Raw genomic sequence first — 16,350 nt, forward strand, 5'->3', positions numbered from 1 at the left:
CAGTGCATAACTGGTACTTAATTTATTGACCCCGAAAGGATGAAAGGTAAAGTCGACCTCAGCGGAATTTGAACTCACAACATAACGGCAGATGAAATACCTATTTCTTTATTACCCACAAGGGGCTAAACAAGGACAGACATAGGTATTAAGTCGACCCCAGTGCGTAACTGGTACTTATTTAATCGACCCCGAAAGGATGAAAGGTAAAGTCGACCTCGGCGGAATTTGAACTCACAACGTAACGGCAGACCTAATACCTATTTCTTTACTACCCACAAGGGGCTAAACACAGAGGGGACAAACAAGGACAGACATAGGTATTAAGTCGATTACATCGATCCCAGTGCCTAACTGGTACTTAACTTATCGACCCCGAAAGGATGAAAGGTAAAGTCGACCTCGGCAGAATTTGAACTCAACGTAATGGCAGACGAAATACTGCTAAGCATTTCGCCCGGCGTGCTAATGATTCTGCCAGCTCGCCGCCTTTAGATCCTACCGTCATGTACACACACACACACACACACACACACACGCACGCACAGAGATGATTTTTCTGGGTTTTACCTTCATCATGATTATCAGAAGCTGCTTAATTTCAGAGTCCGATACAGTTTTACTTATACAGCCAAAGACGATGATTGCCCGGGGCTGTAGAGCCGGATTATACTGGAATGCAAACCTGCAAGGAGAAAAAACAAAAAGAAAACACTGAGTAAAATTCAACAAGGAGTGGGTAGGGGGTGGGGGGTATAAGATGGTACCCGATGTCTACAGACATAACTTCCTCATTGGTGTCAGAGACACCAGTCGCAGAGAGATCAATGATGGAGTTAGTCTGTGGTTGATGAATCAGGATGAAATAGGAGCCAGGCGTCCTTCAAAGGGTAACTGAAAATCTTTGGGGACTGATGTCTAACTACCACCACCACCACCACCACCAACTACTACCATCACAATCATCATCACCACTGTTGTTATCTGCGACGATTTCATCTCAATCGAAGGAGAGGGGCTTTCTCCGTCCGGGTTGCGGATCCGTGGAAGAAGTTGCCAGACGAGATGGTGAAGATGCCGACGACCGCTCGGTTCAAAGTCTCCCTTGACCACAAGTGGCCTGAACTCTTTACATTAACACCACCCTGTACATAACTCCATGTCCCCCTACATGGCTTTGCTTTTTGCTTCAAAAAATTAACTAACTAACTAAGATCCCCTCTTCCCATACCACCAATACAACTATTACCACAACCACTTTCTCTCCTTCCAGCTGGGATAGCCATTTGTCCCTCTTTTCATACTCTAACCACTCCTAACCTGGCACAAAGCCAACTCCCTCAATACTACCCACCCACCACCTCAATCGAGGGGCCTCGTCTTGCAAGTCACTTGGTGACCTCACTAGTGCTGGTGCCACATAAAAAGCACCCAGCACAGTTTCTCGTGTGGTTGGTGCTAAGAAGAGCACCCAGCTGTGAAAACCAAGCCAAGGTGGACAGTGGAGCACTTTGCAATCTTTGCGGATCACCAGATCCTGTCGAAACGTTCATCCCATTACAGAATGGGAAACTGCCTCCATTGGAGCATCCTCACAAAGTCTCCATTTAACGAGGGGGTTCGTTTCTGAGTGAGTGATGCAGGGTTGGAGGAGGTCAGAAGAGGAACGAAAGGGTGGGTAGGAGGGGGGGGGGCAGGGGAGTTATCATCTTAGCGCAGCCGAATAAGGTAACAAGTCATTTACTGATGTATAGAGGGAAGTGAATGGGGGATAAAAATGAACCCCAGGGGCGGGGCTACAATACAAAAACACCACACAACAAAAGACTAAACATACTCACTGTTTCGCTAAATTAGTCCATTGATTCAGCCATTCACAGGAAGGAATATCTTTCATACAAGCCTGCAAAATAATAATAATAATATAATAATAATAATAATGATAATAATGATAATAATGATAATAATAATAATAATAGTAGTAATAATGATAATAAAAAGAGGTTTTAAATTTTGGCATAAAGTCAGTGATTTAAGGGAAGGGAGTACGTTGATTAGTGACCCCAGTATGCAACTGGTACATTTGAACTTAACATAAAGTGTTGGTGTGTCTACATTCCTGTAACTTAGCAGTTCAGCAAGGGTGACTGATAGAATAAGCAGCAGGCTTTAAATGAAATAAGTACTGGAATCAATCAAGGCAGTGCTCCAGCATGGTCACAGATAAAAAGTACACTGTGATGTGGTTGGTATTAAAAGGGGGACCCAGGCACAGAAATCAAGTACACACCCAAGATGGATGTGGGCCCACCCTGCTCACTCACTAAACCTGTTCAAATGTTTGGCCAAAACCAGTTTCGAAAACAGACAATAAATAAAGATATACATCTATGTCAAAATCCCCCCCATCTTCTCAACACCCACTGCAGGCCCCCTCCAGTCTCCCCTACCCCCTCTGTGCTCTGCCAACCTCTCCCTTTTTATTCACCCTCACTTGTTACAATCACCTCTTCCCCATCCCTAAACATCTCCGCTCACACTTTTATGGACACATCCCGCCCCCTCTATATTACTTATACTCCTACCCCCACTTAACCAGGGGGCAGGTTTCAATGCATCATCAACATCCTCTCTCTCTCTCTCCTTCTTTGTTCTGGTGAGGTGAAAAAGTATCTCCTCTATACCAAGACAACCATCTCTGTCCCCCTATTCTATGCCTGGCACACAGCCCCTTCCCCGGCTTCCACTCCCTCTCGAAACTAAAGGCTCTTTGTCTTGCAACCTAATTAGCAACTCTGCAGGTGCCGATGCCATGTTTGTTCCTTCTCGATTTATGCCTGGCTCATAAGGGCTGGTTTCCTTGGCGTATAGGTTCCCCACCTGGACGGGACATCGGTCCGTCGCAGGTGAGCTGCAAGATGCAGGAGGAAAGAGTGAGAGAAAGTTGTGGCGAAAGAGTCAGCAGAAGTTCACCATTACCTTCTGCCGGAGCTGCACGGAACTTAGGTGTTTCGCTCATAAACACACACATCGCCCAGTCTGAGATTTGAACCCGCTATCCTTCAACCACAAGCCCGCTGCTCTAACCACTAGGCCATGTGCCTCCACATATTACATATATATGTGTAATATATATAATATATATATATATATATATATATGTCTGTTCCTTCTCGAGCCACGCCTATCTCATTAGGGCCAGTTTCCTGGTTTCTTGGCGTATAGGTTCCCCACCTGGACAGGGCACCAGTCCGTCGCAGGTGAGCTGCAAGATGCAGGAGGAAAGAGTGAGAGAAAGTTGTGGTGAAAGAGTCAGCAGAAGTTCACCATTACCTTCTGCTGGAGCCGTGTGGAGCTTAGGTGTTTTCGCTCATAAACACACACATCACCCTGTCTGAGATTCAAACCCGCGATACCTCGACCTCAAGCCCCCTGCTCTAACCACTAGGCCATGTGCCTCCACTCGATGCCATGTAATGAGCACCAAGTAATTTCTGTAAATTGGTTGGCATTTGGAAAAGCATCCAGCTTTAGAAACCATTCCAAAACAGACAATGGGGCCTGGTGTAGTTCTCTGGCCTACCAGCTCCAGTCAAACTGTCCAACCCATGCCAGCATTGAAAAAAAAGAATGTTAAATGACAATGAAGATGATGATGATGATCATCATCATCATTGTATAGCATCCGCTTTCTATGCTGGCATGGGTTGGACAGTTCAACTGGGGTCTGGGAAGCCAGAAGGCTGCATCAGGCCCAGTTTGATCTGGCAATGTTTCTACGGCTGGATGCCCTTCCTAATGCCAACCACTCCATGAGTGTAGTGGGTGCTTTTTACATGCCAGACGAGGCTGGCAAACGGCCACGATCGTATGGTGCTTTTTACGTGCCACCGGCACGGAGGCCAGGCGAGGCTGGCAAACAGCCATGATCGGATGGTGCCTTTTACATGCCACCGGCACGGAAGCCAGTCGGGTCAGCACTGGCAACGGCCACGTTCGGATGGTTCTCTTGATGCTAATCTGTCTGTGTGTCTGTCTGAAAGCTTACCTCCATAATTTCCAGCAAGGCATCAGTAATGGTTTCCAAAGAGTTGAGGGAAAGTTTCTCATGTTCTGGTGAAGATGTGGTGAAGGATTTGTCTCCGAGATGGTAACTAGTGCGGAAGGCACTCACGGCTGCTGACTTCACCTTACTGATGCCAAACAATTGGTAAAATTTAGGAAGTGAGAATTCAGCCAAGTTCAGTTTCAATGCTTTCAGAGTTGCTTCTGCAAAGATAAGGGAAGAAAGAGAGAGAGAGAACAAAAAAAAGGAATATTATTGGTTTTATATTAAAGACAGGTAAGGCTTCTGGGGGGGGGGGGAACGCATGCGCCAGGCTCTATCGTCTGTTCTGGAAGCATCAAGGAAGGGCATCCAGCTATAGAACCCAGATGCCAGACGGAACAGTGGAACCTGCTGCCAACCCCGGCCTAACTGGTTCCTGTCAAACCATCCAATCCATGGCAGCATGGGAAATGAAGGCTAAATGGTGGTGGTGATGATGATGGTGATGATGATGATGACAATGATGATGGTGATGATGAGGTGGTGGTGGTGATGATGATGACAATGATGATGGTGATGATGAGGTGATGATGATGATGACAATGATGACGATGATGATGGTGATGATGGTGGTGATGATGATGATAGTGATGATGACGATGATGGTGATGATGACAATGATGATGACGACATGTGTCTTGTTCAAAATCATATTTCCAATGAAACAATTCCTTTGACTAATAATTTGTGTCTGTTATCTTTTACTTGTTTCCCCTCATTGAACAGTGACCATGCTGGAGCATGGCCGTGAGGGGTTTAAGTGAAATGGTTTGGACACCGGCACTTATTTTTCTCGAAAGCCCGTTATCCATTCCTCTGTCCCTTTTTGCTGACCTGTGCCCAAAACAGACAACCGGAGCCTGGGACAGTCTCCTGGCTCGCCAACTCCAGTCACAATGTTCAACCCATGCCAGCATGGAAAAACAGATGTGAAACGATGATGATGATGATCTACATATGTGAACGCACGTGGCCTGGTGGTTAGAGTGCCATTACCAGATTGTGGGTTCAATTCCCTGGACTTAGCAGTGTGCTGTGTTCTTGAGTAAAACACTTCCTTTCATGTTACTTGTAGGCACAGGCATGGCTTGTGGTAAGTAGCTTGCTTACCAGCCACATGGTTCTGGGTTCAGTCCTACTGCATGGCACTTTGGGCAAGTGTCTGCTACTAAAGCCCTGGGCCAACCAAAGCCTTGTGAGTGGATTTGGTAGATGGAAACTGAAAGAAGCCTGCCGTGTATATATATGTGTGTTTGTGTGTGAGTATGTGTGTGTGTGAGTATGTGTGTGTTTGTGTCTGTCTCCCCACCATCGCTTGACAACCGATGCTGGGGTGTTTACGTACCCGTAACTTAGTGGTTCGGCAAAAGAGACGAATAGAATAAATATTACGCTTACAAAAGACTAAGTTCTGGGGTTGATTTGCTCGACTAAAGGCGGTGCTCCAGCATGGCTGCAGTCAAATGACTGAAACAAGTAAAGAGTAAAGAGTATATGGTGGATGCAGCATAGCAGCTGTTTACAGTGCATGCCACCCCTCATTCTACTAATGCTATTGTTCTAAACGACCCAGACACAACTAAATGACACACGTGTGTGTGTGTGTGTTTGTCCCCAGGGCGAATATCTATTGTTATGACAGAGGCTGTATGTCCAATGAACCGTACCAAATTGTGAGCGTGGAAGCAAGTGCCTCCAGTTGTTTGATAGGTACAAGCATGGTTGTGTAGTAGGAAGTTTGCTTTCCAACCACATGGTTGCGGGTTCAGTCCCACTGCATGGCAACTTAGGCAAACGCCTTCTACTCTGGCCTCGGGCCGACCAAAGCCTTGTGAGTGGATTTGGCAGACAGAAACTATAAGAAGCCTTTTAGGTGTGTATGTATGTACATATATAAGTACGTCAGGTCACTTTCGAGTGCTACTGGTAACATGTAACCCAGTACAACCTGTTGCAACCGGCAACCCCACGAAGCTTGCTTGGTGAGGAGGGTGTTTATTGGACAACCTGCGGGATGAAAAACAAAACCCGTCAAAGAGCAGAGGAACTCTTGAGAGTCAACAACCATCCAATAAATGTCTTAAGGCTGTATCATGCGTGGGGACATAGAAATAATCGGATTGAATACCCGATCGCACGGTTAAACCATTGGGAGTGAAGGACTCCTAGCCTTTGTTAGGGCATCCTTCTAGGAGAAGGTAACTCAGGTAACTGGGATAACTCCGACATAAAACCTGCGGCTCAGTGGTTACCGATGATGTTGACTTGTTCTTCTTTTCGGATTATGGCTGCTGTTGCTTAGTGAGTGGGATTGACTCAGTGCACAGCCTTTCCTCACTTCAAAAAAATCTTCTTGCACAGGCATTGCACGATAACAACATTGATTAAGCTTCGTGCAATGGCCATACTCGATAACGAGGGGGCAGCCACCATGTATGTATCAGCGTGTTCATATCTGTGTATGTCCCCCATCACTGTTTGACAACCAGTGCTGGTATGTTTACCCCACCACCCCCAGGACATAGAGGTTCAGCAAAAGTGACTGATAAAATAAGTGCCAGGCTCAACAAATTAGAAAATAAGTCCAAGGGTTGATTCGTTCGACTAAACATTCTTCAAGGCTGTGCACCAGCATGGCCACGGTCTAACGACCGAAACGAGTGAACGATAGAAATGTATGGAACTGACCCTGCATTAAGTGGGTTTGTTTTTGTGGTGGTTGTTGTTGCTGTTGTTGTTGTACTTACCAGAGAAATGGAGCTGTGGGCAGGTGCACAGAGAATGAATGATGTTGATTACGAGGCCATGGGTGGAGGCTCGCAACGAGAGTGGACCTGTGGACACCAACAATGTGACGATGTGGAAAAGATACGGAAGGTGACTGGCAACTGAAACAGAGAAACAACAACAATAATAATAAAAACAACAACAATAATAGAAACAACAACAACAATAGAAACAACAATAAAAACAACAACAACAATAAAAACAACAATAACAGAAACAATAAAAACAACAACAATAATAAAAACAACAACAATAACAATAATAACAACAATTGTTTCTGATTTCAGCAATTTTGAGATAAGCGCCAAACACATATTCCATCTGCTCCATTTCCCATTTTTCCTTTTGCGATCTCAACAACTTATTCACCCACTCACCCTATCCATTCCTTGGCCCCCACCTCACCTCTATACACCTCCAAGGAACTTGACTGTACACCCAACACCCCATCACATCCTTGCCATCTTCTCTCTCTCTCCCCCACTGAGGTATCTAGGTACCTCCTCCTCCTCTACTGCAATACACCCATCTCTGTCCCTCTCTGTTCATTGCCTGGCACAAAGGCACCTCCCTCAATACACTTCCCTCTATACACCTATATACACCTCCCAGGAACTTGACTGTACATCCAACAGCACATCACATCACATCCTTGCCATCTTCTCTCTCTCTCTCCTCCTGAGGTATCTAGGTACCTCCTCCTCATTTCTGTCCCCCTCTGTTCATTGCCTGCAACAAAGGCACCTCCCTCAATCCTACTCCTGACCTCAGTCAAAGAATCTTGTCTGGAGAGTTCCTTGGCAACTTCGCTGGTGATGGTCATCATCATCGTTTAATGTCCACTTCCCATGCTGGCGTGGGTCGGACGGTTTGATTGAAACCTGGTAAGTTGGGGAGCCGCAGCGGGTTCCGATCTGATTTGGCAAGGTTTCTACGGCTGGAAGCCCTTCCTAACGTCAACCACTCTGAGAGCGTAGTGAGTGGTTTCACGTGCCACCAGAATGGGTGCCGTTGAGCTGACACCAGCATCAGCCACGACTATGGTCTCGCTTGGCTTGAGAGGTCTACACAAGCATGGTACATCGCCAAAGATCATGGTCACCTGTCAACTGCCACCATGGGGCCCACATGGTGCCACATAAAAAGTACCCAGTCCACTTTGTAAAATGGTTGGCATTAGGAAGGGCATTCAGCTGTACAAATCATGGGGGAGTTAGCGCAGTGGTGGGACACAAACACTGACACTAAGAGACACACACAAACATATATCTATTAATATATCATCCTCATCACCATTAAACATCTGTTGTCCATGCTGGCATGGGTTGGAGAGTTTGATCAAAGCTGGGGAACTGCACCAAACTCCAGACTCATTTGAAATGGTTTCTATGACTGGATGCCCTTCCTAATGCCAACAACTTTACAGAGTGTGCCGGATGCTTTTACGTGGCACTACACAATGGGCTTCTTTCAGTTTCTATCAACTAAATCCACTCACAAGGCATTGGTTGGCCTGAGGCTATTGCAAAGGCCATTTGCCCAAGGTGCAGTGGGACTGAACCCAAGACCAAGTAGTTAGGAAGCACACTTCTTACCACACAGCCACGCCTGCACTTATGATTTAATTATAATACGTAATTAATTTTTTCTTTTTTTCTTATCTTTATATATAAAACTGAAGTTGTGTGTGTGTCTGTCTCCTACGATTTAGATTCCTAACTACTCCCACATTTTGCGGTGCAGTTTAACCAAAAGCAGGTATCTTATAGTCGTGATTCACATCGATCCCTTCTGGGTATTAGCGCGCGTCTACAATTAAAAAAAAAATTTACCATCATTTTTTCCGCATTTTTAATGCATTTTTTGCTCGGTTTATATAAGGGAAGTAACTCTCTAAAAATGCTTATATAGTTATTTCCCTTACAAACCCGAGCAACGCCGGGTGATACTGCTAGTTTGTTACAAAGATCTTAAAGTAAAAACTGCAGGCTAACATAATCCGAGGCTTGATGATGTGGTCATGGCTGGAACCTGTTTGAAGACTGACCTGGGGCTAAACAACAACAGAGCCAAGTAACTCACCGTCGAGGGAATTATTGAAAGACAGCATAAGAAGGTAACGTGCCAGGATGGCAATGTCGTCCCACATCAAGTGTTGCTCCAGAGTGTGTGTGGGGGACACTCCAGTTTTCTCAATCAACTGGAAGAAGAAAAGAAAACAGAAAAAAACAAAAATGAATGAAATTAGCAGGGGAGGCGAGGGTGGAGGTGGACAGATTTCAGTGCAACAACAACACCACCACCACCACCGATTGTTTGTAAAATAAACACATGGCCAGAGGTTTCAAGAAGAGGGGAGTTAATGATATTTGTTTCTTTACTACCCACAAGGGGCTAAACACAGAGGGGACAAACAAGGACAGACAAAGGGATTAAGTCGATTACATCGATCCCAGTACGTAACTGGTACTTAATTTATCGACCCCAAAATGATGAAAGGCAAAGTCAACCTCAGCGGAATTTGAACTCAGAACGTAACGGCAGACGAAATACGGCTACGCATTTCGCCCGGTGTGCTAACGATTCTGCCAGCTCAACCCCAGTATTTTTTGTTTTAGCTTAAATTTATTTATTTTTTTGTTGAGTTAGTTTAAGGGACCACAAAGAGAGAAAATAAGGGGTCCACAAATTCAAAAAATATCAGCTGATAGAAAGCTTAACCCTTTAGCATTTGGATTCTTCTGTCAAATGTAATTCCTTGATTTTTAAGTAATCTTGCATTATCTCATAGCTTTGAGATGTTCACAATGTGATTGCTTATCTTTTGAATTTCACTATAGGGTAGGTAATGACATGCATAAGATCTGGTCATCAAATCTAAGTAGAGACTTCAAACTTGAAATCTTCAAAGCCACAGTCGAACCAATTCTACTCTATGGCTCAGAAACCTGGACGTTATCAAAGAAGCTTGATAGGCGGTTGGATGGAACCTTCACTTGTCTCCTTATGAGAGCTCAAAATCTCTCGTGGAAGCGCCATCCAACCAAAATGCAAATATATGGGAAACTACCACCTGTGGCATCTCTTGTGAAAGGTAAGAGAGTCCAGTTTGCTGGACATTGTTGTAGAGCTGAAAAAGAGGTAATTTCTACTCTTCTCCTCTGGAAGCCATCTACTTGCAATACCAGAGGGCGCACACTCTCCTACCCTGATGTAATCTCCAGGGATACAGGCATCCAGCAACAGGACCTCCGTAATGCCATGATGGACCATGAAGTCTGGTGTAGCATGGTAAATTCCATTGTCTCGACCACGGTCGAACAATGATGATGCATAATCGGGTAGGTGTGAGAGGCTGGATCTGGCCAGTTTGGACATAAAACTAGTAGAATATTTTGGTCAGGTATGGCCACATTAAATGACAAAGAAAGAAACAAGACGATGGTAGTGAGTTCTAAAGAGCAGCAGCTGAAGAAAAGAAGCAGAATAAAATGACTGGGTTTCTATTTCATGGACCCTGTTCACCTTGATGAAACTGCAATCTGGAATCTGAATGACTGTACTAAATACCACCAGGCATTAATTATGTATGCTGTTCTAATGTGTCCAACAATTAAATACCCCTAATAATAATAATGATCTTTTCTACAATAGGCACAGGGCCCGAAATTTCAGGAGAGGGGACTAGACGACCCAGTGCTCAACTGGTACTTAATTTAATAAGGCGGCGAGCTGGCAGAAACGTTAGCACGCCGGGCGAAATGCGTACCCATATTTCGTCTGTCATTACGTTCTGAGTTCAAATTCCGCCAAGGTCGACTTTGCCTTTCATCCTTTCAGGGTCGATTAAATAAGTACCAGTTACGCACTGGGGTCGATGTAATCGACTTAATACCTCTGTCTGTCCCCTCTATGTTTAGCCCCTTGTGGGTAGTAAAGAAATAGGTACTTAATTTATTGAGCCCAAAAGGATGAAAGGCAGAGTTGACCTTGATGGAATTTGAACTCAGAACATAAAGACAGAAGAAATGCCGCTAAGCATTTTGCCCATAATCACAAAAAGGGTATAAGTGCAGACAGGACTGCGTAAAAAGAGTCCATTGGGATTTTACTCAAGTGAGTTGATTTCAAATAATAGGAAAGCGATACGAAAATGTATTTCTTTACTACCCACAAGGGGTTAAACATAGAGGGGACAAACAAGGACAGACAAAGGGATTAAGTCGATTACATCGACCCCAGTGGGAAACTGGTACTTAATTTATCGACCCCGAAAGGATGAAAGGCAAAGTCGACCTCAGCGGAATTTGAACTCAGAACGTAACGACAGATGAAATACGGCTACGCATTTCACCCGGTGTGCTAACGATTCTGCCAGCTCTCCGTCTTTGTGATACGAAAAAGAGCTAGACGCTGTGATAGAAAATGGAAATTACAAGATGTAGTGGGATTATCCTGCAAACCCTACAGCTGAAGCAAGAAGACCAGATGTGATTACAGAGGGCAAAAATAAACAAATGGTGTAAGATAATAGACTTTGCAAATGCCTAAGGTAGCAGAGTCGATACCAAAGAAGAGAAATATCAGGATATTAGCCAGAGAACTGAGGTGACTGGAAGAGCAAGACAAGAATTGAGACTTGCCTTGTTGACCTGCAGGAAAGTACCATTTTATATTCTGCAGGAATTCTAAGGAAGATTTGAGGAGATTTAGTGTCACCAAACATCAAGATAAAATTCCAGCAAATTGAATTAGTTTCTTAATAATAATACTATTTAGTTTATTAACCCCTAAGGTTTACAAAACCAATGGGGATCAGACAGGACAATACAGAGTGGAATTACACAAGGGAGCAGGAAGAAAGAAGGATATTAAGAAGTTCAACCCAAATGATTTTCTCTCTGCTGATTCTAACGACATGGGTCCCAACTTGAGAAATTAAGGTGCAAGTAGTTGAGCACTCCACGGACATGCATGCCCTTAGCATAGTTCTCAAGGAGACACAGAATTACTGACAAGACTGACCCCTTTTATTTTACAGGTACAACTCTCGTTTTTGTGAGCTGAGTAAACTGGAGGAATAAAGTGAAATAAAGGGTCTTGCTCAAGGACCCAACCTGCCACCAGGAATCGAACTTACAACCTTGCGGTTGTGAGCTGAGCACCCTAACCATGTAGCCATGCACCTTCACAAAGAAAGAGAGAAGAGGAGGGAGAGAAGAGAAAGCAGAAGTGAAAGAAGAAGAGGGGAGGAGGAGGAGGCCTTACCCGGCATAATCGTCCAATGACTTTTCGTGAAACAAGTTGAACATTGGCAGAAGTTAAAGCTACAGCAGTGTCTGCCATGATTTCAGCCTGGATTGAACCCAGGCCTCCAGTTACACTTCGCTGCAATAGAAAAAAGAAAAAAAGGAAACAGTCATGTAGGTGAGTTAGTAATGTCTTTTAATATATGCCATATCATCATCATCGTCATTCTAATGATCACTTTTCCATGCTGGCAGGGATCAAATGAGTTTATTGGGGTAGAATTTTACTGCTGGATGCTCTTCCTGCTGCTAACCCATGCCTGTTTCCAAATAAGGTACCATTTTCCCCCATGGCCAGACATGGTCTGACAGAATACTGGAAGCAGAGGACACTGCTTGTAGGACAGTGACATCTTTATATATAAAATTGAAGTTGTGTGTGTGTGAGACTGTCACCTCCGATTTAGATTCCTAACTACTCCCACATTTTGCGGTGCAGTTTAACCAAAAGCGGGTATCTTATAGTCGTCATTCATATCAAGCCCTTCTGGGTATTAGCACGCGTCTACGATGAGTCTACGATTTAAAAAAAAATTTACCATCATTTTTCCGCATTTTTAATGATTTTTGCTCGGGTTATATAAGGGAAGTAACTCTCTAAAAATGCTTATATAGTTATTTCCCTTGCAAACCCAAGCAACGCCGGGCGATACTGCTAGTTCATTAATAAGTATCATGCGATATTCATGCAAGCAAATACACACCCACACACATATGGTGGGCTTCTTTCAGTTTCCATCTACCAAATTCACTCACAAAGCTTTGATCAGCTCAGTGTTATGCAAGAAGACACTTTGCCAAGATGCCATGCCGATGTGCGTGCATGTATGTGTGTGTGTGTGTGTATGGGACGAAGTGATGAGAAAGGACCTGCAGACGTTTGGATTCACAGAGGGGATGATAGGGGACAGAGTCTCCTGGTGGTTTGCAGTGCCTGAAAAGACACGTTAAGCTAAGTAAGAGCATAGTTACCCTTACATACAGACTTGTCCCTTGCAACCCTCACCAGCTGAGCATCACTAATCTTGCAGGCGAGTAGGGGCTGGTGCCATGTAAAAAGCACCCATGCCAGTCCTGCATAAAAGCACCCTGTCCACAACCTGTAAAGTTGATGGCATTTGGGAAGGGCACCCAGTTGTAGAAACTATAACAAAAAGACACGGAGCCTGAATGGCCCTTAGCTCCGGGTCAAACTGTCCAACCCAAAATGGAAAGCAGATGTTAAATATATACACACACGCAGGAGTGGCTGTGTGGGAAGTAGCTTGCTTACCAACCACATGGTTCCGGGTTCAGTCCCACTGCATGGCACCATGGGCAAGTGTCTTCTACTATAGCATCGGGCCGACCAAAGCCTTGTGAGTGGATTTGGTAGACGGAAACTGAAAGAAGCCCGTCGTATATATGTATATATATATATGCATGTATGTGTGTGTGTTTGTGTGTCTGTGCTTGTCCCCCTAGTATTGCTTGACAACCAATGCTGGTGTGTTTACGTCCCCATTACTTAGCGGTTTGGCAAAAGAGACCGATAGAATAAGTACTGGAATAAATTGGAATGTTGCAGGAGAAATCACCGTGTGTGTCCTCATGCAGCACTTTATGTGCCACCTTTAATGAATATTAAACTCATAATGTTATTGCTCAACCACAAGGGTCACTGCATGGATTTGCACCGTTTCAAACCGGTTTTTGCCCCTTCCAGTGTTTCATTGGGTTGTTGTCTCCAGTTTCAATTCCAGCAGTCGTTTCTTTTCACCCATAACCACACTGAGCTTTCTTGGCCGTCTCTGACAGACATTCCATCTTTGTTATACAAATACATACACAGAGATTTGTACAAACGTGTGCGTGCATATATATATATATATATATATATATATATCAGCACTGCCCCAACTGGCCTCCGTACCGGTGGCACGTAAAATGCACCATCCGATTGTGGCCGTTGCCAGCCTCGTTTGGCCGCCGTGCTGGTGGCACGTAAAAAGCACCAATCCGATCATGGCCGTCTGCCAGCCTCGTCTGGCACCTGTGCAGGTGGCACGTAAAAAGCACCCACTACACTCACGGAGTGGTTGGCGTTAGGAAGGGCATCCAGCTGTAGAAACACTGCCAGATCAGACTGGGCCTGGTGCAGCCTTCTGGCTTCCCAGGCCCCAGTTGAACCGTCAACCCATGATAGCATGGAAAACGGACGTTAAACGTTGATGATGATATATGTATTTATAAACAAATACAGGTGTACCAAATATCATGCAACATAATTTCTTGGTTCGTTAAGATTATCTCCATCTCTAAGAGGACATATCACAATTACCAAATGATAATTAAGACCATCTCCAAGTTGGTGGCAGGGGAGATAAACTCAAGAATCAAGAATTCCCACTCTGAGCCCTTTTTGGTTCACCCCATTCCCCTGCAGTCTCATAACTTTCCCCTTCCTCTCCACAACCACCCCCAATTCTCATTACCCTCCTTCAGCCATGTTGAAACCATCCTCACACCCCTATTATCCCCTACCACTCCCAATGCCCTCACATATCTAACCTAACCTCCCTACCATCCCCAAGCCACCCCTATATCTCCCACCTTCGATTACTAGACACCTCTGTCCCCGTCTACCCATCACATTCTCATGAAATTTTCCCCTCTGCCCAATTCTCTCTTTAATCTTCACATATATTCGCCCCCACCCTCACAGCACCTCAAGAGCATGTCCAGACACAAACACAAAGGATATTTATATAAGCCTTTGACAGAAAAAATTAGGCTTCCCCACCTGCATGGGACTCAAACCCATGTGGGTTTGAGCCCAACATGGATGGGAAAGCCTACTTTTTTCTGTCGAGGGCTTCTCTGCCCCTTTATTAGACTATTTTCCTTAGTCATTGCACGGTGGTCGCCATAAGATTTAAGCTTATACAAAAATACCATTAATTTATTATTTACAGGATTGTAAGATACGGCAACATATAACAAAACCCTTTGCACCAAAAGCATGTGTGTGTGTGTGTGTATGTGTGTGTGTGTGTATATGTGTGTGTACGTGTATGTGTGTATATGTGTGCGTGTATATATGTGTGCGTGTATATATGTGTGTGTATATATGTGTGTGTGTCTGCGTGTATGTGTATATGTGTGCGTGTATATATGTGTGTGTGTGTGTGTATATATGTGTGTGTGTGTATGCATGTGTGTGTGTATGCATGCGTGTATATGTGTGTCCCTGTGTCCCCACCACTGTCTCTACATACCTTGATGAAACTGTCCAATACCATGTCCAGCAACTCCGCAACTTGCCCTATGTTACCCCAGATCTTGGCTTGGATAGATGGGTACATCTGAAACAGACACAACAGAAACATAATTAGAAACTTAATGATGGGGACAACCTTTTTTTTAATAATCATGAGGTAGTGAGTTCAATTCCCAGACCGGGCTGTGTGTTGTGTTCTTGAACAGGACACTTTATTTCACGTTGCCCCAGTTCACTCAGCTGTAGAAATGATATGTGACATTACTGGTGCCAAGCTGTATCGGCCCCTTTGCCTTTCCCTTGGGATAACATCAGTGGCGTGGAGAGGGGAGGTCGGTATGCATGGGCGACTGCTGGACTTCTATAGATAACCTTGAGGGAACTTTCTAGGTGCAATCCCAAAGTCATTCATAACCGAAGGGGCTCTTTACCCTTTACCCTTCATATATATATATATATATATAGCATAATTAAATCTCAGAATGAGATTGAAACAGTAATCGCTCGATAATGTAAAGTATAGAAGCCATCTTATCATGGCTAACCACATTGGGGAGGGGGTGTTACTGTAGCTTTATAGCCCCAAGAGATCTTCGTCTCTAGCTGGCTTTAGACACAATATCAGTGTCCTTGCAGTATTTGCAAAGGGAGGCCATCCCTTCCTTGCAAGCCTGAGTGATACGCTACATTGACAAGGGGCAATACCCCGAAACGCGTCTGTAGCTGTCGGACTGGCAGTGTGAAGCGGCTGACCTCCCTTGTTTGAAGGTTATAATGGATACAGATCGTGTATCAATAGCTATCTTGATGGCGGTGGCCTCATGGAGCTGACCATGGCAGCGATTATTCTTATATCTATAAGAATGCCATATTAATATGGCGATAAC

The 16,350-nt window shown here is 44.5% G+C and overlaps 1 protein-coding gene across 1 annotated transcript in view; it reads right to left on the reverse strand.

Moving 5' to 3' along the window:
- Window positions 1-570: 570 nt before the first annotated feature.
- Window positions 571-16,350, reverse strand: part of LOC115231004 (neurofibromin-like) — a gene marked incomplete at its 3' end in the record, with an annotated part of 36,708 nt that continues 20,928 nt past the window's right edge. The window contains exons 11-17 of the mRNA XM_029801097.1: window positions 15,462-15,548; window positions 12,164-12,283; window positions 8,978-9,095; window positions 6,856-6,996; window positions 4,049-4,269; window positions 1,842-1,903; window positions 571-685 (exon numbers count right to left, since the gene is read on the reverse strand). Coding sequence (XP_029656957.1) covers window positions 571-685; window positions 1,842-1,903; window positions 4,049-4,269; window positions 6,856-6,996; window positions 8,978-9,095; window positions 12,164-12,283; window positions 15,462-15,548 — 864 coding nt within the window. The remainder of the gene's footprint in view (window positions 686-1,841; window positions 1,904-4,048; window positions 4,270-6,855; window positions 6,997-8,977; window positions 9,096-12,163; window positions 12,284-15,461; window positions 15,549-16,350) is intronic.

This window comes from Octopus sinensis, unplaced genomic scaffold (assembly GCF_006345805.1).
Source record: "Octopus sinensis unplaced genomic scaffold, ASM634580v1 Contig17101, whole genome shotgun sequence".
In the NCBI taxonomy this organism is placed as follows: domain Eukaryota; kingdom Metazoa; phylum Mollusca; class Cephalopoda; order Octopoda; family Octopodidae; genus Octopus; species Octopus sinensis.